This window comes from Mastomys coucha, unplaced genomic scaffold, assembly GCF_008632895.1.
Source record: "Mastomys coucha isolate ucsf_1 unplaced genomic scaffold, UCSF_Mcou_1 pScaffold23, whole genome shotgun sequence".
In the NCBI taxonomy this organism is placed as follows: domain Eukaryota; kingdom Metazoa; phylum Chordata; class Mammalia; order Rodentia; family Muridae; genus Mastomys; species Mastomys coucha.
In genome coordinates this window covers 83,180,244-83,203,821 of record NW_022196906.1, presented here as the reverse complement: position 1 = coordinate 83,203,821, position 23,578 = coordinate 83,180,244, and the positions used below count along the sequence as shown (strand labels likewise).

Genomic DNA, 23,578 nt, shown 5'->3' with positions numbered 1-23,578 from the left:
AAAAAAAAAAAAAAAAAAAAAAAAAAGGGCATGCTGTTTAAAACCTACAGATTCTTCATGCCAAAGAAATGTGAAATGCCCACATGAGGCAGGCTTCACTGATGTGGATTTTATAAAATCACATTTTAAAATAGCTAAAATGCTGGGCAGTAGTGGTGCATACCTTTAATCCCAGTACTTGGGAGGCAGAGACAGGCAAATTTCTGAGTTCGAGGCCAGCCTGGTCTACAGAGTGAGCTCCAGGATAGTCAGGGCTATACAGAGAAACCCTGTCTTGAAAAAGAAAAACAACAAAAAAAGATAAAATAGGTAAAATATTCACAACTCTTTGTGATATGTTGAAAAATTTCTGACTTTTATAGGCTATAATGGTAACTGGTCAATTACTACCTAAGCAAATGTTTTCAATATATAAAGAGATGCAATCTGAATCTTCCAGGTAAATGGCCATGTCCCATCAAAGACAGAGATGAAAACTACTTTCCAGAGAGGGAGGGGAGGAATGAGGTAAAGAAGTAAGGAAGAGAGAAGAAGGAGGGAAGATGGAAGAGAGGAGCAATAGGGTAGACTGAAAAGGACTTTTTGCCATGACTTTATATTGTGTAATTGAACTGTAAAACCCATGTGATGTGCATACACTTTCATATTTACACAAGTACAACTGGAAGCATATTTTTTCTAACTTACTTTAACACTTTTTTAAATTTTTCAATAATCTGTGAACTTAGTTATTAACAATGTAGATAGTTCACCTTTAATTCCAGGTGGATCTGTGTAAATTCAAGGCCAGCCTGGTCTACACAGTGAGTTCTAGGTCAGCCTGGGCTCCATAGCGAGACCCTATCAAAAAGGGAAAGGAAGAGGCAGAGGAGATGGAAGAGGAGGAGGAGGAGATAGAGGAGGGAGATATGGAAGAAGAGAAGATGGAGGAGAGAGGAAGAAGAGAAGTAGTTGTGGTCATCCTGTGATATGCAAAATGGGCAAGCACTGCCAGAAAAGGCTTGGATCCAAAAATACATTTGATTTTGAATCAATTTTCTCAGTCCTTGCACATTCAAAACAGTTTAACCTTTACCAATTTGTGTGTATGTGTGTGTGTGTGTGTGTGTGTTTATGATCCCTAAATTCAGTTACACAACTCCCATAGTTTAAGAAGCTTGCCGTGCTCCACATCTGCAGAGACAGGCAGACTCTAAGAAGTCAGTACCATCTGGTCTATGATGGAGAGTTTCTGCACAGTAGAACATAGTTTGTCTTAAAAAGCCAAAGCCAGGGAGATGTCAACCATTTAAGAGCCTTTCCTGCCCTTTCTGAGGAGGCAACTTCAATGAGGCTCCCAACTTCACAACCACAGATAAAGCCAACTCCAGGGGACCCAATACCCTCTTTTGGGGTCTGTAGATAGGTACAGGCACATGTGCACACACGCACACAAGCATGCACACACACGTACACACCCATATATGGCAAATACACACACACATATATGGTAAACACACACACATATATACACACATCTATGGTACACACACACACACACACACACACACATATCCCAGGCCTCATCAGAGAAGTGGATGCAGTAGATAATGATTAATACAGTCATGCATAACTGCTCAAAGTAGGGAGAATGAATGTCATTGGGGTGCTCAGCATGTTTCCATAGCACACCTGCTCCCCAAAGCCCAGATACCACTGCAGAAGAAAGGAAAGATTTAATAGCCAGAAGTCAGAGTGGCCCAGAGCAAACAGTGACCTCTGGATGACAGGACAGCTCCACTCATGTACTCAAGGCAGCTGTGGGCAACTGCACAAGATGAAGCCAGTCAGCGTTCTAGCATGGAGAAGCGACTGGTGAGCCTCTACCCATCGCTGAGGTGCTATGGGCAGTTGGTGGCTAATGTGGGAAGGACAGTCAGTTTTCTTTGTGTTTTTCTTTGTGATATTGTAATTTAATTTCAGCATGTCTCCTTTCCCTTTTCCCCTCTGTACCCTCCCAGTGGACACAGGGCAGCATTGAAGCGGATCTATTCCCTCATCAGGAATTATTAATTATTTTCTGGCAGGGTCTGTAGTGAGTCTTGAAATGATTATGAACTTGTCAGAGAACATACTTTCAGGAGCTATAGGCTAGGGGAAGAATTAAATATGTACCTATTAAATACAATGTAAGCAACTGGACTTCAGAAGTCTCTGCAAGAAACACATATATGCTCTCTTCCTCCACTCTACCCCCATATACGTACAAATTTTTAAAATCTAGGGCCAGGAACTGTTTCTGGATGAAGCTACCCATGTCTCCGTATAATTAACCAGTCCTTTAGGCAGGGGAACATTGAGATTAAATGTGAGTTATTCTTAACCACTGACTACAACTTCATAGGGTATTAGTTCAATTGTGGTTCGGATGTTTTCCAGTTCTGGTTCCTTTCTGGCTAATGGATTCAGCTAGTATCTACTTACTGGTTCTCCTCTATCTAGGTGGCTCCTTCTGAGACTCTCTTCATTTTGAAAGTGTGTACTTGTTACTTCTGCATTGCTGTGACAGGGTGTCCGTCAAAAACAAATGAAGAGAGGAATGGCTTGGCTGGGCTCACAGTTTCAGAGGGTTTCAGTTCATGAAGGCAAGGAAGACATGCTATAGAAGTGTCACTCACAGTAGGGGTGTGTGTGGCTACATCACAGCAGATTAGGAAGCAGAAAGTCAGAGAGGAACCAGGGCAGATCTGCCTCCAATGGCCTACTTCTTCCAGCTAGGTTCTGCCTCGAAAGGCAAAACAATGCTGTCCCTGGGGGAAACCCTTCAGAACATGAACCTGTGGGAGCATTTCGAATTCAAATCATAATACATAATGCCCTACCCTGTGCTGCACACTCCCTGAGTCAGAGATGTCCTAATCTACATACCTAGTCTACCTACAGTGTTATCCTACCCTATAACATGGGGGGAGGGGAGTATCGTCCTTCCAATACCTTCAGCTGGAATTCCACGGTGCAAGCTTGGTCACACGGAAAGGGCTGTCTCTTTTTAGGGGTGTTTATTAGTTGATATGCTCATTATTACCAAAATATTTGATAAGAAACAACTTAAGGAAGTATTTATTTTGGCAATATGCAATCCACTATAGCATCCAGAGGTACCAACAGTCAGGAAGCAGAGAGCAAAGATCATTAGTGCTCAACTCACTTTTCCTGTCTCATTTGGCCCAGGATCCCACCCCAGGAGACAGTTACCACATCTTGGGTAAGTCTTCACTGTTTGACTAAACCTTTCAGGAAACACACCCATAAACATACCCAAGGACATGTTTCTATAGTAATTCTAAATCCTGTCAAGTTTACAAGATTAACCATTACAGGGAGAGAGAGATCATGTGGCTTTTGATTTTTCTGAATCTTGAGTGCTCAGCAATTTCTGGAAAGTCATTTGTCTATTCTAACTACATCTGCCCCTTTTTTTGTTTTGTTTTTGTTTTTGTTTTTTGTTTTTTCCAGACAGGGTTTCTGTGTAGCCCTGGCTGTCCTGGAACTCACTCCGTAGACCAGGCTGGCCTCGAACTCAGAAATCTGCTTGCCTCTGCCTCCCAAGTGCCCGGCTATACCTGGCTCTTACATGTTCTCTTTTAATACAAGAATAACATAGGTTAAGAAAGCAAAGCTTTCTTGATCTTCAACAGCTCAGTGATGTTATAATTTAACTGTTTCACACCAACAGTCACGCCAGTTATAATAACACTGAATAAGATTAATCAGTCTACTAATGCCATCACAGCTTGTAGTAATTCCATTTCTCTTTCATTTCTCTCTGCATACTCTGAATTGTACAGATCCACTCTTAGCCTGAATTGGCGTTTTTAGAAAATATGTATTTTTTACTTTTTGTGCACAAAATATCAAACTGTATATTATTATGTAAAACATAGTAGATGTGTGTTTAGAATGAAATAATTGTACATATACTCTGTTTCCACTTTAAAACAATGTTACCAAATGCTCTTTATCAGTCATCTACTGAAGACAAGAAGCTCTTTAGAACTTACGGCCTTGTGAAGGGACAGATATGGACATTAGTAGCTGCTCCGTAAGACAATGTGATTAAATAGGCAATGGCCACAGCAAGAGAAGGAAGAGGATTTAGGATTGGCAGGAGGGGGGCTAAGGAAGACCTCCTGGAGAAACAAAGCAAGGGCAGAGCCCTGAAGGTACCCAGCAGCTCCCAGGACAAAAGAAGCCAGCATTGAGATGCAAGAAAACAGGCTTGCACTGGGCAGAGGGCCTGTGATGCTTGCAGCATGCACAGAAAGACATACATACGGGGAGAGGGAAGAGATGGTAGAAGAAGGAGGGGCCTTACAAGGGATTTCTCCCACAGTGGAAGGTGTCTACTTCTTAACACGTCTCCAAAATACTTCAATGCTGATTGTCCACACTAGATTTATGTCTTATCAGATCATCCCTGAAATAAATTGGAGGCAAAAGTGGCTGAGCACAAAGCCTGCCTACTTGAGCTGAAAAATGCTAAGAGCTGAAGAAATTAGGAGCAGGAAGACAGGAAGGAGAGAGCAGATGTAGACCGCACCCCAGAGGCAATGCCAGCAGGAGCTGGTGACAGGCTGCAGGTGGAACCAAGCACGCAGTCATGTCCAGGAAGACCCCTGAGTGTCTTGTGATAACCAAATCTTTCCCCTCAACAAAAGTACCTCTCCCTGGCTGGGAGGCCATCTGGCAATGTCCAGGCCGTGGCAGCTTCCATTTCCAAATGGAACCCACGAACTAACAGAAATGATTCTTTATATAAGTCCTCCGGGTCAGAGACCAATCAACTGAATCAAAGTAGGTAAACTGCAAAAGATTCCCATCTATTCACCACACGAAGCTACAAAATGTCACACACAAAACTTTGAGGTGAGTAAATGAAGCCATGATTAGGTGGTATAATAATATTCTTGGGGAATATTTTATCCATACCAAGTACTGCCAAACCAATTAATAGCAGCTGAGTCTCCATATGCCAGAGCAATCAGGCCTATGACTGGATATTAAGAAACAATGCCTTCATTCACACCCAATTTCTATATTTCTCTAATACTCATAAATATTTGATTTAAACTAGAAGACAGAAAGGTCAACTTACCATCTTAACACCAGAAAGCTAAGCTGAAAACCATGCGGTTTCCACCTCCATTTGCATTAATATTCTAATAGTAACATTTCTATTGATTTCTAAAGAGGATTTCATATTATTTTATTTTTACACTAAAAATCACAATACATATTCACTTTAATGTGACATTTTGAGTCATTTTTGACAAGAGGAAAATATACATATTTTCTTTACACTGGTACAGAATAGTAACTTAAGATGCTGGGGAGTCTTCGTAAAGGACTTCATCTACCTTCATGTCATGCTCATCCACTGGGACGTGGGAACAGATCTGCTCTTTAAAAGCCAAAGCCATGGTGTAGGGCTTCACTTCCTGATGCTGTACACAACGCTTCAGGTAGGTGTCATAGTATCCCTTACCCCGCCCCAGCCGGTTGCCATCTTTGTCAAACCCGAGGCCAGGAAGGAAGATGAGGTCAAGTCCACCTGTGGAAAACAGAAATGTACTTGGAGTATCAATGGTTACTTCAAGAATGCTTCAGGATAGCATCTCATTTCTATTAACATCAATCGTTTTTCCCATTTTTTTAAAAAAGTATATAATCCTTGTGAAATCATGAAAAAAGAAAAAAGACAAGTTGAACAAGGGAAATAATTCTTCAGCAACGTTGTCAGTCCTGCATCCATCCTTCCGCAGTCCTTTGGTGTGCCTCTATAGAAATGGCAGGTTCCAGGCCTCATCCGCATCAGCTAGAGGACTCTCCGTGGGCAGACCTCAGACCCTCCTTTAACTCTAGCATGTAGCTGATTCTTCACACCTGTCTGGTTTGGGAGTCAGTACCCTGGGATCATGACAGATGGAAGGATGTGAGAAGGCCAGGGAAGACGAAAAGGTTGGAGCTATTTCAAAGGTTTTAAGAGCACCATGCAGTCCATAAGGCCCACTCCTCTTCCTTTCCCTCCCACTGACAGGCAAGGGTAGGCTCAGACTTAAAGCTTATGTGTGGGGGTAAGCATACAGACAGCATTGCTGCCATGGCAGAACATGGCTGGAAGCCAAGGACTCTCAGCTCTGGGTGCCAGAAGTAGGTTGTTCAGATTGATCGGTCCTGGCTTCAAGCAGCTGATGACTTCCTATGATGTGAACCCCACTTCCTGTTCCTGCCATGAACATGTTCACCTTCCCTGCTAACATCCTACACTGAAGAGCTCAGGTGCAGGCAGATCCAACCCTCTAAGCTTGCCTGTCTATTCCAAGGCCTGCTTGCTTAAAAAAAATAAAAATAAAGATAAAAAAGGTGATGTCACTGATCTTTCCTCTCTATCCATGTCCCATTAATTTATTTCTATAGGAACGGACAGTGTCCTGTACATTTGTACCCTGCTGCTGCCTTCTTTATGTTTCCAGAACAACTAACTTAAAGTTCCTGTCTTCTAAACCTGTAACACATATATGTGTACTATGATTTCTGCCTCTCCACATGTGAAAAGGTGTTTTGTAAAATCTTCAGAGAGTACACAGAGTCCTTGCCTTCAAGAGATGCCAGTTCAGTTAAAATAACATGTAACATCAGGCTAGGACAACATCTCTATCAACTGTCCCAAAGCTACAGAGGCAAACGCTCTAGAGACTCCAGTAGAGAGTAAGTAAATTTAGCTGGATAAGAAGTCCTGGTCAGGGGGTATTTTGGCTCGACATGGGCTTTTTAAGAACATGGTAGCAGGTTGGTGCGTGTGGAAGGGGCAAGCAGCAGTCTCATATGGGGCAGAAAGACTGGGGCAAGGAATAAGAGACGACAGGTGTGCAGTTTTCTCCAGCAGTGGAAGAAAGAACAAATGCCAGGACAATGGCACACGGGGTTCTCAAAAAATTAAAAGTAGAACTACCATAAGATGTAGAAACCCTACTCCTAGGCATTTATCCAAAACCACTAAAGTCAGGATCTCAGCAGATCTTTACGCTTCCATTTTCATGTTGAAGCGTACCCAACAGCCCAAAGGTAGAAGAGCAGGAATGCCCACCAGAGTAATGACTGATCAAAACAAACAAACAGTAACCAAAGCCATGGCACATGCATACGGTAATGTATTAATCTGCCACAAAATTGAAGAAAATTTTGTAATACTGGATATGGATGAACCACGAGGACACTGTGCTAGATGAAAAAAGTCATATAAATGCACGCACTGTATATTAGGTATATAGAATAGTAAAACTTTTATAAGCAGAAAATAGAATGCCATTTACCAGGGACCAGGGAAAGATACTATTTGATAAGTACAGCATCTAATCCATGCAAGATGGAAAAGTTCTAGAGCTCTGCTATGACATTGTGTTTATGGCCAAAATAAATATACTCTATACCTAAAAGTTTTAAGAAGTAACATCTTATATGGGTTACTAGTTAACATAATAAAAAATAAACTATAGGGCTGGAGAGATGGTTCAGTGGTTAAGAACACTAAGTGCTCTTCCAAAGGTCCTGAGTTCAAATCCCAGCAACCACATGGTGGCTCACAACCATCTGTAATGAGATCTGATGCCCTCTTGTGGTGGGTCTGAAGATAGCTACATTGTAGCTACATATAATAACTAAATCTTTGGGGAAAAAAGCCTATAAAAGCAAAGCAACAAAAAGAGATGGCAACAGAACAGCCGGGATATTCACCAGCGCCACCTCCTACAGAAAGAAGGCCGAATTCTGGAGTCGCCGCATTCCTTCTGGTGGAGGAAGAGACTAGAGAGAGCAACAGTCAAGGAAAACCATTCTCAGCCCTCACACTAGAATCAAGTTTGCTGCTCCTGCTCTTCCCTGTGCTTGGTCTGCTGCTCTCCCTGGAAGTCTGTCTTGTAGAGCTGAGTGTATATGTCTCTGTCGACGCGTCTGGACAGCAATTTCCCTTGCAGGCCATAATTTTTTCCAAGTCATCCTTCATGCTTGAATGTTAATAGACTTCTAGAGCACAAAGACCCTGAAAGATGAGTACATTATCTTTAGACAGATCAGTCCTGGCATGGCACCCCCGACTTCAATAACTCTTAAGGTGTGTGTATATATATATATATTTGGATTAAAGAAGTGACATTATGGAACAAAATGATTAAGTCTACCCTTGCATGGCCACTAGTTAGACGTGAAACTCTATAGCTGTTAAGCAGAAGTGAGAATGGCCTTTGGGCCACTGGCTAACTCAGGGATCTGAAACTGCCCCGCAGGGGTCCCAGCATTCTATGTAGGATGCTGGCCTTTGAGTCCCTGCCCATAGGACTGCTTCCACCCAAATCCCTTCTACTCTTTGTGCACTTGACTGTGGCCCTGGTTCCAGTTGTTACTTAGGAAGTCCTTTCTGGTATGTTCCCACTTCTGCTGTTTGGTGAATCTTAGTGTTTTTCTGAATGTACACTGCATTCCTTCCTGACTTCATCCATCTGCCGTTGCCTCTGAAGTTCTTTCTGTGGCTTGCCACCATCCTTTCTTTCTTCTTTTCCTCTTCTGATGTTTGATACACACACACACACACACACACACACACACACACACTTGCGTGCGTATGCACACACATGCACATACACAACCTGACCTACCTACTTAAATCTCTGACACTCTTCACATTTCCATAACATTTCGAATGTCACCTTTCCCCAGTGAAGAAATCAGTGGGACAAGTAAGTCAGGTTTGGGCTCAACAAGCTTCCCATGCCACATATACTAGAGTATGACCCCAGACACACCCTAATGTATCATAAAGTCAAAATTCAATAGGAAAAACAGAAAAGCCTCCCTTCTTCACACATATTCTTCCTACATGATTTACAATCAGCCAAGGTTCATAAACAGAAGACAATAGCATAGTGACCACCATAAACCTGATTTCAGTTAACCCTTCTGCTCTTGCCTCACAGGCCTAGCTCAAGTGAAATGTAACTAGGAGAGTTTAAAGAGGCTCCGCTCATCAGGATGGCAACAAGACCTTCAGACAGAGATCTCTGGGGCTCAGTCAATTCTTCTGAACACCCATACTTTATTGTTTATTTGCTGGGGAAGGTGTAGTTCCACAGTTCTCTTGCATTCAAAGCTGACCTTTGGAAAAACCACACCAGCCTTATACCCTGTGTTTGTTTGCAATCTTTCTTCTTCCCCTTATTTGGTATTGCTCTGAAAGAGCAGCCTCCTCTGAAGGCAGCTTGTAAGGGGCAGGGACCATGCTAGTTCCTAGCTGTGGGATCAAGGGTGATAGCCTTCCAGCCCGTGCTTTCCACCTGCAAATCTGCTTGTTCACTGCTGTCACAAACATTAAATCAGATAATGCTTATGAGCTCTCCTGCTAAGCACAGTCCAAGATAATCACATTTATTATGAGACTTTTCTCCTTTGAATTAAGCAATATGAGGCACTATTTCTTGAACTGGTAGAGAAAGGAATGAAGTTCCTCTGGAACTCCCAGTGAAATGGAGCAGAGCTTCTTACTGTAGTCTTCCCCTAGAACTGATTGGTGTATATACTCCTGCTTCAGGGTTCAGCCAAGGAGAGAGCAAGAAAACTAGGGAAGCGTAGGTGAAGAGCCAGAGTTAGGTGGGTTGAATTTTTTTTTTCTATAAAGAGCCAAGGGGTAAACAATTTAGGCTATGAGATACTGTGGACCATAGGTCAGTTTTGTACTGTGAAAGCAGCCATAAGCAGTATATATGTAAATAACTAGCTATGCTCATTTACTAAAATAGGTAGAGGACCAGACTTGATCCGGAGGCTACAGTTGCCATCCTGTCATGTGATAATAGAGTTTCCGAAATAAGGACAGAGGTCAAAGGTGGCCAGGGTAAGAACAACATCCCTTAGAGGTGGCAAGAAGATAACTGTTATAGTAAGGGACACACAGGGGATGGGAGCAAGCAGAGCCATGGACTCTTCATCAGCCAAAGGAACCCTGGGAAATAGGCTTTTAGAGAAAATAAAAGGGGGCTTTATGCATGCTTCTATTCACCCTCGTTCTGAGGATTTAGCTCACCCTTGGGAACACCATTTTCAATAAGATAACATCGATGTCTCTGACAACACCCTGAACACAGACTCCCGGGACAGAAGTCTCCAGGACGGAGCCTGTTCAGCCACTGGATGGTTTTTGCCCCGACCCTGAGAATAAGTGATGGAGCCCAAGAGATATGCCCAGCCCCTGCTCTGGGTTCAACAGGCACTGTTCTTAGCATTCTTCTCCTCCCTCTAATTCTCTTTATCTTGCATTTCTTGATCACATCTTCTATACATTCTCCTTTAGGAGACTAACACACATGACTCAGTGCAGTCACCCCTCTGCACTAGGGCCAGGGTTCTCATCTTGTGGTTCTGATTGTACCATTCCTCCAGAAAGTTCAGCTGATTATCCCACTTCCTAAAATGCAGGCTTCTTCCTGACTCTCCCTTATTCAAAAGCACTTAGCAGGACTGGGGATATGGCTCAGTTGCAGAATGTTTACCCACTGTGAAAAGTCCTATGTTTAATCTTCAGCACGGCCTGAAAACAGGAATGGTAAACCATATATGTAATTCTAGGCTATAATTTTAGCAGGAGAATCAGGAATGCAAGTCATCATTGACTATATAGAGTTCAAGGCCATCCAGGGTTACATGAGAGCCTGCCTTGAAAACACCAACAATTACAAAAAAGAAAAAGAAAAGAAAAGAAAGAAGAAAAAAGAAAGAAAGAAAGCAGGATAAAAGAAAAAAATTCCAAAAAGTACATTTAGTATATCACCTTTAACAATAGTATCCAAGGTATCTTTACTTGGCTATGCAAAATCTCCATTAGTCTCCTGGCCATTACCCTCATTTCCCTTGTATTCCTGTGACATCAGTTACATCAAGGGATCCATGTCTCACAAGCCCACTTGTGATTGTCTACCTGGGTGTCTGTGCTCCAATCCCAAGGCTACCTCATCTAATACAGCAATGGTCATATAACAAGCCTTCCTTAAGCTTCTCTGCAGTTCTTTTGTCAAATCACTATGCTGTAAGCAGCTCTTGCCCTGGGGTCCAATAAGCAGTGTGAATCCTTCCTTCCTTCCTTTCTTCTAGGATTCCCTATAGCTCAGCTCTCTCTAAAATGGAAGGATGAGAGTGAAGGACCTAATGATAGCCTGTGGCTCCTGACCATATCCATGTAGTCACCTGCTTAGATCACTACAGGAGACACCTGACTCTGAACCACAGGGCAGGGTCAAGAAGATCAGTGTTCAGGAGTCAACATTGGTGCAGTGTCCACCAATGCCCAGCACTCTCCTCTCCCCTAGGAATAAAAAGTAAAATTGCTACATCTATAGGCAGGCAGGAGGGTGCAGACTGCTCTTCACACACGGAAAGCATTTCAGAGCTCAAAGGATTCTTTAGAGTCACTCAGATCAAAGAGGAAGGTCAAGATTCAACATCTACGCTGTTTCCACTGCTAACAGGTACGAGTGTGGCTGAGCAAAGCAGTGGAAGAAGCAGCCACAGGATAACTACTTTAGAGGCCATGACCAGTGCAAAAATACAGCTCTCACCTCAGAGGGAATAAGGGATAAATTACTCTAAAGCCAAGTATCAGTGATCCTGATCCAGGAACGTGGATTCAAGCTATGCCAAATGCCATGTCCCGGGGGTGGAGGTAACAGTTTTGTGAAGTATTTATAGTTACAGAACAAGAGAAAGTCATAAATCAAGGCATTTTCCAAATACATGGTGGATGCATCAGATCAGCCGGTGACAGAAAAACAGGGGAATTAGTATTAGGCTTCAGGTGGTATCTGGTGGCACTCTTAGCCTTTAGGTTGGTGCAAGCTAGTAGTTTGTTAGCATATTGTTACAAAAGGATTTCACTGGGCCATGAACAGCTACTGGGGGGCCAAAGTTAGCTCACAATAATTTAGTTATAAATCTACAGCATACCAACTCTCCACAATCACATAAACTCTAAACCTCGTAGAATTATTAATACAAGTGAGACTTTTTGTAGGACTTCCATTTTACTGAGAGATGGGCTGTGCAGGCTTCTAGATAGGCTACTGGGTTGAAATCTTAGCACTATCACATATCAACTATGAAACGTCAGTCAAAACCACCTTCACCTAAAACCATGAATGAACAAACACATTATGATGTAAAGTGTCCCTGACGTAGTAACATCAAATGTCAACTTAACGGCTACATGTCTACTCTTGAGGTCATACAAGTGACTGCAGAGACTCAGATATGTCCACCAAGCATGCTTTCATGGCATAAAGAATTGGAAATCCCAAACAAAACACAGTGCCAGTACCTCATGACAGCTCTTAAGATAAACTCAGAGATAAATACCTTGAACTCTTAATGGCTGTGCTAGAGCTGACTGGCATATGATGCTTGTTCCTCATGGGAAAACAACGAAAAACACGTGAGGTAATAAACAAAACCATGCACAACGTAAGTAGATAGGTCAGGTTGTGTACGTGCATGTGTATGGGTTGTATGGATTGTATGGGTTGCAACAAGACAGTCCACTTCTGATTACACATATAAATGGTTTTGAAAAAAAAATTTTCTGATCTAGCAAGAGGTTTAGTGATTAAAGGTGCTTGCCATCAAGCCACTTGGTAGAAAGAAAGAACTGACTGTCCCCCAAATTGTCCTCCGACTCCACAAGCATATAACACACACACATACATACACACACACACAAATGCAATAAAAATTAAGAAAAAGAGAAACCCGTAGATCCATGAATCAACTAAATCACCTAACGGAAGCAGGTAGTTAAAAATATTTATGTCACAAATGCATGTTCACTCTGTCTCAATATGTACTAGCCACGGGGGATCTTAGTGTGGAATCATACACATCTGGAGACAGGATGACCCCTCACTGTTCACTTTGCCATTGTTAACATAACATTCTTGCTTGGACACAGGCACCAATGCTTGTATCAAAATACAGAATCAACATTCATCATCAGGACACGAGGCCAACCATACAACACCAGGTAAAATGTATTCCTGGGCCAAAGGGGACATCTGCTGATACCAGGTGGACAGTCCATCTATACCTTCAATGAAAGCTTAAGTACACCATGAATGCAAGGCTTTATTTAATCCCATGAACACTATGTGTTTAAATGAAGGAAGTAGTTATAGACATGGATTGGAATCCAGAGGGTACCCACTGAGATTTTCAGGGTTTTGTATCCCTGAAGAAATAAATTAGATCAGGGCCATTATGTATAGTGGAGACCATGTAAATAGAGACCATGACTTAAGACTGGAGAGCACCTGCCTTCACCCACTTTTGTGCACTTGTCCCTTACCTGCAGCCTTGATGGGAAGGATTTCTCTGTTTCTGCCAAATCACTTCTCTCATGTTAACCCCGATGTCTCTCTGGGCCCTAGCTTTCTACAGTCAGTGGAGACAGGGGTTTAGATTCTTCTGGGCAAAGGTGAAACACAGAAGAAACTAGAAGCGGATATGGTATACGTGCTGAGTGCTTCTGCACAGCAGCCTCAGGCCTAGCATAGCAGCCTAAAAGTTACCCAAGGCCAAAAGTCAAACTAAGATGGCCTGTGAAAACAGTAGCCCTTCTCTCTATAATGCCTGTGCATTCCTGTGAGTCTCCCCCGGGGAGGATACACAGAAAAGTGGCAGCCTCTGAGATGTGAAGAATTGGGGAACACAAGTGCCTGGGTGGAAAGGGGACTGTACACCTTCACACCACTCCTTGTGAATTTTTATCCCATGGGACACAGGGCCAGAAATGCAAAATTCTCTTAAATATCAACCTTCTGTGTGAAGGCAAGAGCCTAGAAGCCTAGCAACCAGTCAAGTGCACTGGCCTCCTGATGGACCACTGGGTGTAGACCCCACAACAACATGGGTAGCTAGAAACTTCTAAGTAACTGAAGCTCTCCTTAAAACCCAGCTTCTTCCTAAGATGGGGCAAATACCAACTTCACAGAGTGACTAAGTAAATACATAAAGTACGTCAAAACTTAATAAAGTGCTCAACAAATGAAGGCTTCTTTTAAACTTTATGGATATGAAAAAAATGCCTATTCTTTGTTGACTCTTGATTTTTTCCTTAAAAGAATTATTTAGACTTTTTTCTTTAGCATAAACTCCATCCAAGAGCAAGCTTAGCTCTCTACCACCACCTGCTGTCGGCCAGAAATGTGCAAGCAGGAGCCACCTGCAAGAGATGTTCCAGCCAGGGGCAGAGCGTGAGTCATGCAGGCTCTCTGAAATGCTGGCTCTGGACAGGTGTGATGGGACAGCATTGTGGTTACAAAGCACCTTTCCTTTTACAGAGGATCCTCTGGCAGATGTCTGTTATAAGAAAATCAGGAACAATAGCACTGATAACTTGATGTTCATTGTCAGTTTTACCACCCAGACACATCTTCACATCACCTGCCCACAAACTCCACAAGACACATTATCATCTGCTTTCTCCAAATGGGAAAACCAAGATTCAAAGAGAGCATGTAATTTGACAAAGTCAATTATATAGCCAGGGATGCCGAGACTCCAGGGCTGGGGAGGATGAGGGCCTCTTGCTGGAGGGTAAGGCAGACAAAGAATATTTACTAAGTCTGCCATGGAAGCAAGCTCAGTCCCATGGAGTACAGCATCTATCCTCGTCAGGCTTGGGCCACAGTGTGGACAGATGGCACACAAACTGAGAAAAGAAACTCAATAAAGGGGCCAGTAAAAGGACCGGCAGCTTGCAAGTAGTAACTGCCAGGGAGCACTGGCCATCCAACATCTTCAGGGGGTGGGAGTAGGGGGAGATGCCTACGGTACCAACAGGATGGCAGCTACATAGGCTGCTGGGCAGGTGTTGGGGCTGTGCTAAAGTACGAAGTGTCAACCTACCAGCTCACCTGGCGCCATCCTTTAGTCTGTAATGTGTCACCCTTTAGGGGTTAACTGAAAGTGGAACTCCATGACAGAGACTGCACATGATCACCTGTGATGGGGTAGGACTCCACAGTGATGCAGCTGTTGCATTTAGGGGTTTCCCACTCTTCCGAAAGTAACTCCTTACCCATGTTCCTATAACAAATTCATTGGTTTACCATGTTGGTCTAGGGTGGATTGGTTGTTAGAGCTACATCTAGGTTAAGTAACTGTTGTTTCACATCTTCTCAAGGCAAGTTGACACAAAAAACAGGGCACACTATTTCCTTTTAGTGTGTGTGTGTGTGTGTGTGTGTGTATGTATATATGTATAGTGTACATGTATGTAATATATCTGTGTGGGTATGAATACTCTTAAAATTCTAGTCTTCAGGAGACAAACTTCAAAGCATGTTATTTTCTTAAGCACTTAAAAAATGTAATTATATCTTGGCTAACACTTTACCTGAAAATATGATGTGGATATTAAGATAACAAATAACAGTAATCTGACATTATTTGATTAGATAGCATGACCATCACTGCTATCCCTGTGAACAACAATCATAGCTATATACGAAAGGTACAAAGTTAGTTGCCAAGAACCCAAGTGGGAAGAAGGGAACCAATTCTGTGTGGGTATCGTGCAAAATAGAGCACAGCTATTTTCTTTCAGTAAATGCATCCATGTATGTATATATGTGCATGTGTAGAAGTATGCTCCGCTACAGGCACATTTTGTGTGCTTATGAATGTGCCAGAAAAGGACATCTAATGTTCTCCCACTCTTTGCTTGATTCTTCTGAGGTAGAGTCAAACCAGGGGTCCTCTGGTCTCCACATTTCCACAGCACTGGGATAGTAGGCCTGGTTTTCTTACCTGGGTGCTGGGAGGTTACACTCAAGACCTCAGGCTTGGGAAGCCAGCACTCTTTCCCACTGAGCCATCGTCATAGCCTCAGATTCTTTAACTGTGGGTTTGCAACCCACAGCCTCCCCGCCAAACGTGGCTATAAAGTTTTACTGGAACCCAGCCATGCTTTACTTTGGCCACTAAAATGAAGTAGCCAATCCCTAAACATGTAGTATCAGCCAGTAAGCCCCAGATACTTATTACCTGCTCTTCCACAGGGAAGGGTGCTAGCCCTTGGCTTGGGCATCTCCCCTAGGGCTTACAGGCAGAGAAAAATCAATCCTTCAGTTCATCCTATCTTAGAAGATTTAAAATGAATATTACGGAAGGGGGAGATCAAATTATTTTCAATACAAAAAAAAAGTTCGGAGGTGGTATTATCGTAATCCAAGTGGCATTCCTATGTGTTATTTGGGCACCAAGTTTGGGAGAGACTCACTACCATTCATAGTCAGATAAATGGTATTCATGTATTTTATTGTCCAAACAGGAAAATAAAAGTGGGAAGAAGTGAAAGATTTTCCTATGCATTTTCTCTAACTTGAGTCTCTTCTGGTTATGTAATCTAAAAGAAGAAGAAGAAGGAGAAAAAGAAGAAGAAGGAGGAGGAAGAGGAGGAGGTAGAAGAGGAGGAGGAGGAGGAGGAGGAAGAAGAGAAGAAGAAGAAGAAGAAGAAGAAGAAGAAGAAGAAGAAGAAGAAGAAGAAGAAGAAGAAGAAGATATCGTAGAAGAAGGAGGAGGAGGAGAAGGAGGAGGAGGAGGAAAGGAAAGAAAGAAAGAAAAACAAAAGGCAGACAGAAAGGAAGAAAAAAGGAAGAAACTTTAATTTCTCAGATGTATTTCAAATCTAAGTTAAAGATTCTTAGAACTTTAAGGTTAACTCTTTTTCTGTGTGACACAATCGAGAAATAAACAGAGAACCACAGAAAGACAAGTTCTGCTCAACCCCACTTGCGCATATGTAAAGCAGTCAAATTCAGAAAGTAAAGAAGATTCCTTCTCGCTTCTTGCCCTTTTGGCTAAGACTAAGTGCAGAAAGGAAAGAAGAACTGGTTGCCTAAGGGCTGGGGCAGGGGTGTCCTCTCTCACTGCGCAGTTTCAGGTCCCCAAATGGAAATCTTAAGAAAGCTGTTGCACAACAGAATGGACTTAGCACCACTGAACGGGGTTTTTCAGAAGGGCAAATGTGAATGTTATACTACGTGCTTCTTTACAATAATAAAGAGAAACAACTTCAATAGGAGAGGAAGAGAAGGATTGGGGCTCTGGCAGGATGAGTGGATCCCCGGCATGTGTAAAACCACCAGGCATCAGAAATGAAGCAATTAAAATGTGGCTTACTCTAGAGCAGTGGTTCTCAACCCATGGGTTGCAACCCCTTGGGATGAATGGAATGTTCCTTTCACAAGGGTCCCCTAAGACCGTTGGAAAACAGATATTCATATTATGATTCATAACAGTAATAAAATTACAGTTACAAAGTAGCAATGAAAATAATCTATGGTTGGTGTCAGCACAACATGAGGAGCTGTATCAAAGGGACTCAGCATAGGACGGTTGAGAAGCACTGCTGTAGAGTAATGAAGAGCATCTTTTGTAGGTGAAGGGAAAGGGTAGTCCTTATCCTGGTCAGTTACAGTGCTGCCCAGTTCCTCAGCCTCAGAGTTAAGCCGGAAGCTGCTCGATGGCTTCCACCACTTCTCTTACCCAAATGTTTGACACTTCTTCTGGTGGGTAAAAAAAAACTTCATCTTAAAACCCTCAATGCACCATAAAACAAGCTGACAAGAAAGGGGAAAGAAAAAAAGAATGTTCACAAAACTTTAAGGTTTATCAGAAATTCAATGTAATCAAGTCAATAATTAACCATTATTAATAACTCTATAAATATGCTAGCATCATCCAAGGAACTACAAGAACATGGGACAGGTATGTGCCAACAAGAACCAACAGCTTGCTTAGCTAAAACCACACCCAAGAAGTTGAGTATAAGAAACACCTAAACCGTAATAGATGGAGTAGTGTACGTGCCAAGGCAATAAACAGAAAGGAGATTATGGTACCCCACTGGCAAGGGGTTAAGTCCAGGAAAATGATATTAAGGAAGTGGGTGCTGGAAGAACAGAATTTCCAGGGATCTGGAAGAGGAACTGCAACAGCCTGTGCATCAAAATGAAATAAACAAAAGCACAGGTTTGGGGAGCTTGCCATATGTTTGAGAACAATGATAACTGCCTCTCAAAAACAGGATAGAACTAAATGGTTTGTGTGATTTTGTTCCAATGCACTGGATAAGGCTACGAGCAGACAGAATGTGGGAGTCAATCTACTGGTGTCACACACGTACTGGCACTGGTGTCATGTGAGCCCTAGGGTCAAAGAAAGCACAAAATGGTTCTCAAAGGTCACTTTCACATGTAGTAGTTCCTTGTCCAGCTAGCTGCTTTCGGATACTTCTAGCTAATTATACAATTGCAGAATCTGACATCTTAGTGATCACAACTGAACTGCTGTCTGTGCATCCAAACAAATGGAACAGCATTTGCCTCTTTTTCCTCCAAAAGGAGGGCATCTACTCGAGACTATCCTTTTTTGTTCTCCATGCTTTTGGTACCAATTTTTAATCACTCTCTGAAAATGGAGAGTCTTAGAAACAAAAACACTTGGCTTAGCTTCACCATTCACTGTGTGACATTGATGAATCGTTTCGCACAGAGACCCATTCCCTTACCAACAGGTAAAAGCCTGACTTGGATAGTCTCCAGTTGACCCCTTACCAACAGGTAAAAGCCTGACTTGGATAGTCTCCAGTTGACCCTCACTTCAGTGATTAAACGGCTAAGGGACATACACATGTGGAGACTGTGGACAAAGCCACTGCTTTAGTTTGTACACTTGTGAAACACTGACATCTGCTGGACTTGGAGAAAAGTATGCAATTCATCTGACACAGTCCTGAGAAACCCAGTTTGCACACTTCCTTTCGAAAACAGTTAATCAAGGATAAACATTTTAAATAAAACCAAAGCTTCAATGTTTGTTTTCATGAAATTTAAGAAATAATTCAAGATCATAATGATTCTGAAATTCTTTCAGAGACTCCTGATTCTATTTAAAAACTTGAGTCTATGCTGGTATGCTTTTCTATACAACAGGGGAAGAAAGGACTTTCGAATATAATGGAGTAACCAGCCATGTGTTTATTCACAGCTCTGGGGAGCCTAGGATAAAGAGCATGGTGACTTCCAAGCTAATCAGAGCTATCTAGTTTTAAAAACCTAATATTCTCAATCTCTCTCTCTTTTTCTCTCTCTCTTTCTCACTCTCTGAATATATGTATATATGTGTGTGTGTGTGAATATATGTATATATGTGTGTATGTGTGTGTGTATGTGTGTATCTACTATGTAAGAAGGAAAACCCCACCTATAATAATAACTGTATTTATTAAATACAGTATAAGCTGGCTAAAATGCACTTAACAATACACTAAAGGAAGTGTGCAGAAGTAAGGTGAGAGGCACATGGACACATGGAAGATACTATCCTGAGAATTCTGTTGACTCTTTAGACCTGTTTTTTGGACCTGTTCATTATCCAGTAATCCCATTCGATATACCATCTTATTTACAATAAAAATAAAAAAGTTTCTGGCAGAAGAACAAGTATGCCAAAACATCCTTACTAACTCTTTAAAACTCTTTGGAAATTGAAAATGTAAAGATTTATTTTATTATTTTAAGTTATAGGTAGGCATGTGCACATGCACGCAGATACCTGGGTAGGCATGTGCGCATGCACGCAGATACCTGGGTAGGCATGTGCGCATGCACGCAGATACCTGGGTAGGCGTGTGCGCATGCACGCAGAGACCTGGGTAGGCGTGTGCGCATGCACGCAGATACCTGGGTAGGCGTGTGCGCATGCACGCAGATACCTGGGTAGGCGTGTGCGCATGCACGCAGATACCTGGGTAGGCGTGTGCGCATGCACGCAGATACCTGGGTAGGCGTGTGCGCATGCACGCAGATACCTGGGTAGGCGTGTGCGCATGCACGCAGATACCTGGGTAGGCATGTGCGCATGCACGCAGATACCTGGGTAGGCATGTGCGCATGCACGCAGGTACCTGGGTAGGCCGGAGGAGGGAGGCAGATCCTTTGGAGCCAGAGCTGCCTGATGCAGGTACTGGAAACTGAGCTCAGATCTTCTATAAGAATAGTACCGCTGGGCAGTGGTGGCGCACACCTTTAATCCCAGCACTTAGGAGGCAGAGGCAGGCAGATTTCTGAGTTCGAGGCCAGCCTGGTCTACAGAGTGAGTTCCAGGACAGCCAAGGCTACACAGAAAAACCCTGTCTGGAAAAAAAAAACCAAAAACAAAACCAAAACCAAAAACCAAAAACAAAAAACAAAAAAACAAAAAAAGATTAGTACCTTCTCTTAATTGCCAAGTCAATTCTCTAGACCCAGAAACATGTAAATTTAAAGCCACCAGAATGTTTACACAGCTATGCTGAGACATTTAAGGGCAACTCTCCATTGGGATGCCCATGCCTACACTTGGGTGTATACTGTCTTTGTCTGAAGCGAATCTGTCTCTATCTCCTTCTCCCCTTCTCCCGCAACACCCCACTCTTTCAATAGTAGTACTTAAATGTATATTAAATTTTTCTCTTACTAAATTCCAACTCTCTTTCAAATTGTTCGTACTATACCTCTTTTCTGTGGTGAAGTCAAGCATCCTGACTTCAGTGGAGGGGAGATCCCTGAGAAGGAGGCCTCAGACTGAGCCAGAACAGAGCTTTATCTTCCTCCAGTGGCTGCTGCCTGAGTAGGTGATGTCATTTACAAGCCCAGGAAGGAAATTCGCCTGAATGTACAGCCACAGAGCTTACTTTGTCCCTTAGACAACAAGCAAACAAACAAGCAAAACAAAACAAAACAAAAAACCAAAAACTTCCACAGAGTATTTTGCAAGTCTACAGAACTCTAACAGGAACTGACCCAATACCACCCTAAACTGACCCAACACCACCCTATAATCTGCATAGATATAAATAAATAAAGGAAAATTCCAGATTTCCCTTATATATAGGTTTTGTTACCTTTAAAGCCAATGAGAGGAAAGAGTTTCCAGAAGTTTCTTTCAGTAGGGACAGCTAACATTCAACCATTGCCGTTGGCTCCATTTTCCTTCGTGCTTACTACACATGTGATGGCTGGTATCTGCAGAAGCCATTTCAGAAGTAGAAAAGAAATGCCAAGAAAATGGGAGCCCACACTCTCATCTTAAACTGAGAGGCCAATGTCAACAATCACGTGCCACTGAAATTCTATTCCCATTGCACAAAATAAGTAATAAATAAGCCTCCCCCCCTTCACACTGGACTTCACAAGATCTCTGTTCCTGTTAGTGAAATGTCATTACCAACAAAACTGTAATAATCAAATATATTAACCTACAAAGAACGTTTTAATAAATTCCAAGAGTTCTAAAGTATTTGTGTTCAACCTTCCTAAAACTGTGACCCTTCAATACATTTCCTCATGTTGTGATGACCCATAGTCATAAAAATATTTTTGTTGCAACTTCATAACTGTAATTTTGCTACTGTTAGAAACTATAATGTAAATATCTGTGTTTTCCAGTGGTCTTAGGTGACCCCTGTGAAAGGGTCATTTAATCCACAAAGGAGTTATAACCTATAAGTTGGGAACTGCTTCTCTAGGGCAACGGATAAAAAATGGTTAGGATATTTAATAACATTTAATAACTTTAAATATTGCTTGGACCAATGAAGCATTTAATACCATTAAGATAAAACTGATAACAATGAGACCAGAACATTTCATATTAAAATATTAACTATTTTTATATTTGTACCAATATGCAGGGAGGAATGAAAATAAAGGAATAAGGAATCAAAAAAAAATTTTACAGTCTAATAGCAAGTTAAACGAGGACAACAATATTAATTGCTTGGATGATTAAAACAGAGTAGGAAAGAGGTAAATAAGGAAATGAAGGAAAAAGTTGGGGGAGCCACGGGGAAGACAGATAGTAGGAGAGGGGAAGGGAAGGGAAGGTCTCTGATGAGGGGAAGGGGACTGGAATCCCCTCTGCCATTCCACATCTCCGGCCCATAGGAAAGTTTCTCGTAGCTCCCTGGCCCTAGCTCTGAGTGTTCAGAGCCTAACCGCTTCACCCAGCCAGTCCCTGAGCAGCCCTTTCCTCCTCAACCAATCACCCTGTCAGCACTGATACTCTCCATCCCACGTACCCACCGGATTCCTGGCCCTCTGCATCCTTGGCCCCTTAGCACACTGACCACTTCAGGAAGTTAAGAAAATAAACCTACTGAACGAAGCACAGATGGTTCAATGTTCTTTAGAGTTAGCATCACTAGACTAGGCTACTTGCCTATTATACTATGTTAGGAATAAAACCTTGCTGTGAGTCTACCAGAAGAGATCATTCAATAAACACCACATATGGTTAATGCTTTATCACAGCAACTAATTTCTTTTTTTTTTTTAAAGTATTGAGCTGGTATCCCAGTTAGACAAGTGCTTGCCTAGCATGCCTTGAAGACCTGAGTTCGATCCCCAGTACAGCAGAAACAAGGAATAGTTGTATATCCTAAAATCAAAGTACTTGCTAGGATCAGAAAGAAAGAAAGAATCAGAAGCGTATAAGGTCAAGGCCATCTTTAGCTGCTTGGTGATTCCAGGTCAGCATGGACTATAAGAGACTCCACCTCAAAAACAAAACAACCCACTAAAGTAAATAAAATGAAAAAATGAAACTGAAAAAAAATCTAAAAGTTATAAAACTATAAACATGAAATCCTTCTAAATCTAAGCCTTTCGTTTTTTCTTCCTGTATGTAAGAAAGATTTTTGAAAAAAAAAATTTTTTTGTGTGTGTGTTGTTTTAGAGGAGACATAATAGTCTCACTATAACTCAGGCTGGCCACAAACTCACAAGGATCCTCCTGCCATCGTTTCTAGGATGCTAGAAAAACAGGCAATTTCAGGCATGTCCCATCAACCCTGCTTCCTTTCCTGTCTTTCCTAAAAACATAAAAATATTTAAAGCAATAATTATACTGTAGTGTTGGATTATAGTACATATAGACATAATTTATAGGATGCAAAAGGGAGAGGGACTCATAGAGAAGCAAACTTGCTGTATTTTATTGGAATTTGGCAAACATAGATCTGAAATAGACTGGGCTATATTGAAAGCTACATTACATTCTTTAAGGAAACACTAAAATTTCTTTTAGATAGAACTGAAGAATCAACAGAGGCATTAAGAGAGATTTAACACACAGAAACTTCCTCGCTTTGTATGCCGTGCTGTTTAAATGACCAGTACTTCCCAAACACAGGCACTGGTGGAACTGCAGAGAAGGCTGAGACCCCTGGCAGGGGGTAAGACCTGTCCCTGCACAGATATAAAGCTGCTTCTATTGAAATAGTTTTTGGTTTTCCTTGAAACTAGTATCCTTATGGTCCATCAATTGCCCTTATTTTCTACCAGGTATTTCACTTGTGACTATGTTGATAAATATAAAAAAATCATGTGAGCTTCTGTTTGTGTGTTTCTTTTGCTAGGTCTACATCAAAATTAGCAAGTGTACCTGCTTAAGAAAATGTACC

General features: G+C 42.0%; 1 protein-coding gene across 2 annotated transcripts in view; it reads right to left on the bottom strand.

Moving 5' to 3' along the window:
- Positions 1-5,220: 5,220 nt before the first annotated feature.
- Mthfs (methenyltetrahydrofolate synthetase) overlaps positions 5,221-23,578 on the bottom strand; it is a 34,482-nt gene continuing 16,124 nt past the window's right edge. For both annotated transcript variants that reach the window (XM_031343521.1, XM_031343522.1), the window contains exon 3: positions 5,221-5,590. In XM_031343521.1, the coding sequence (XP_031199381.1) occupies positions 5,358-5,590 (233 nt within the window). In that variant the 3' untranslated portion in view covers positions 5,221-5,357. The remainder of the gene's footprint in view (positions 5,591-23,578) is intronic.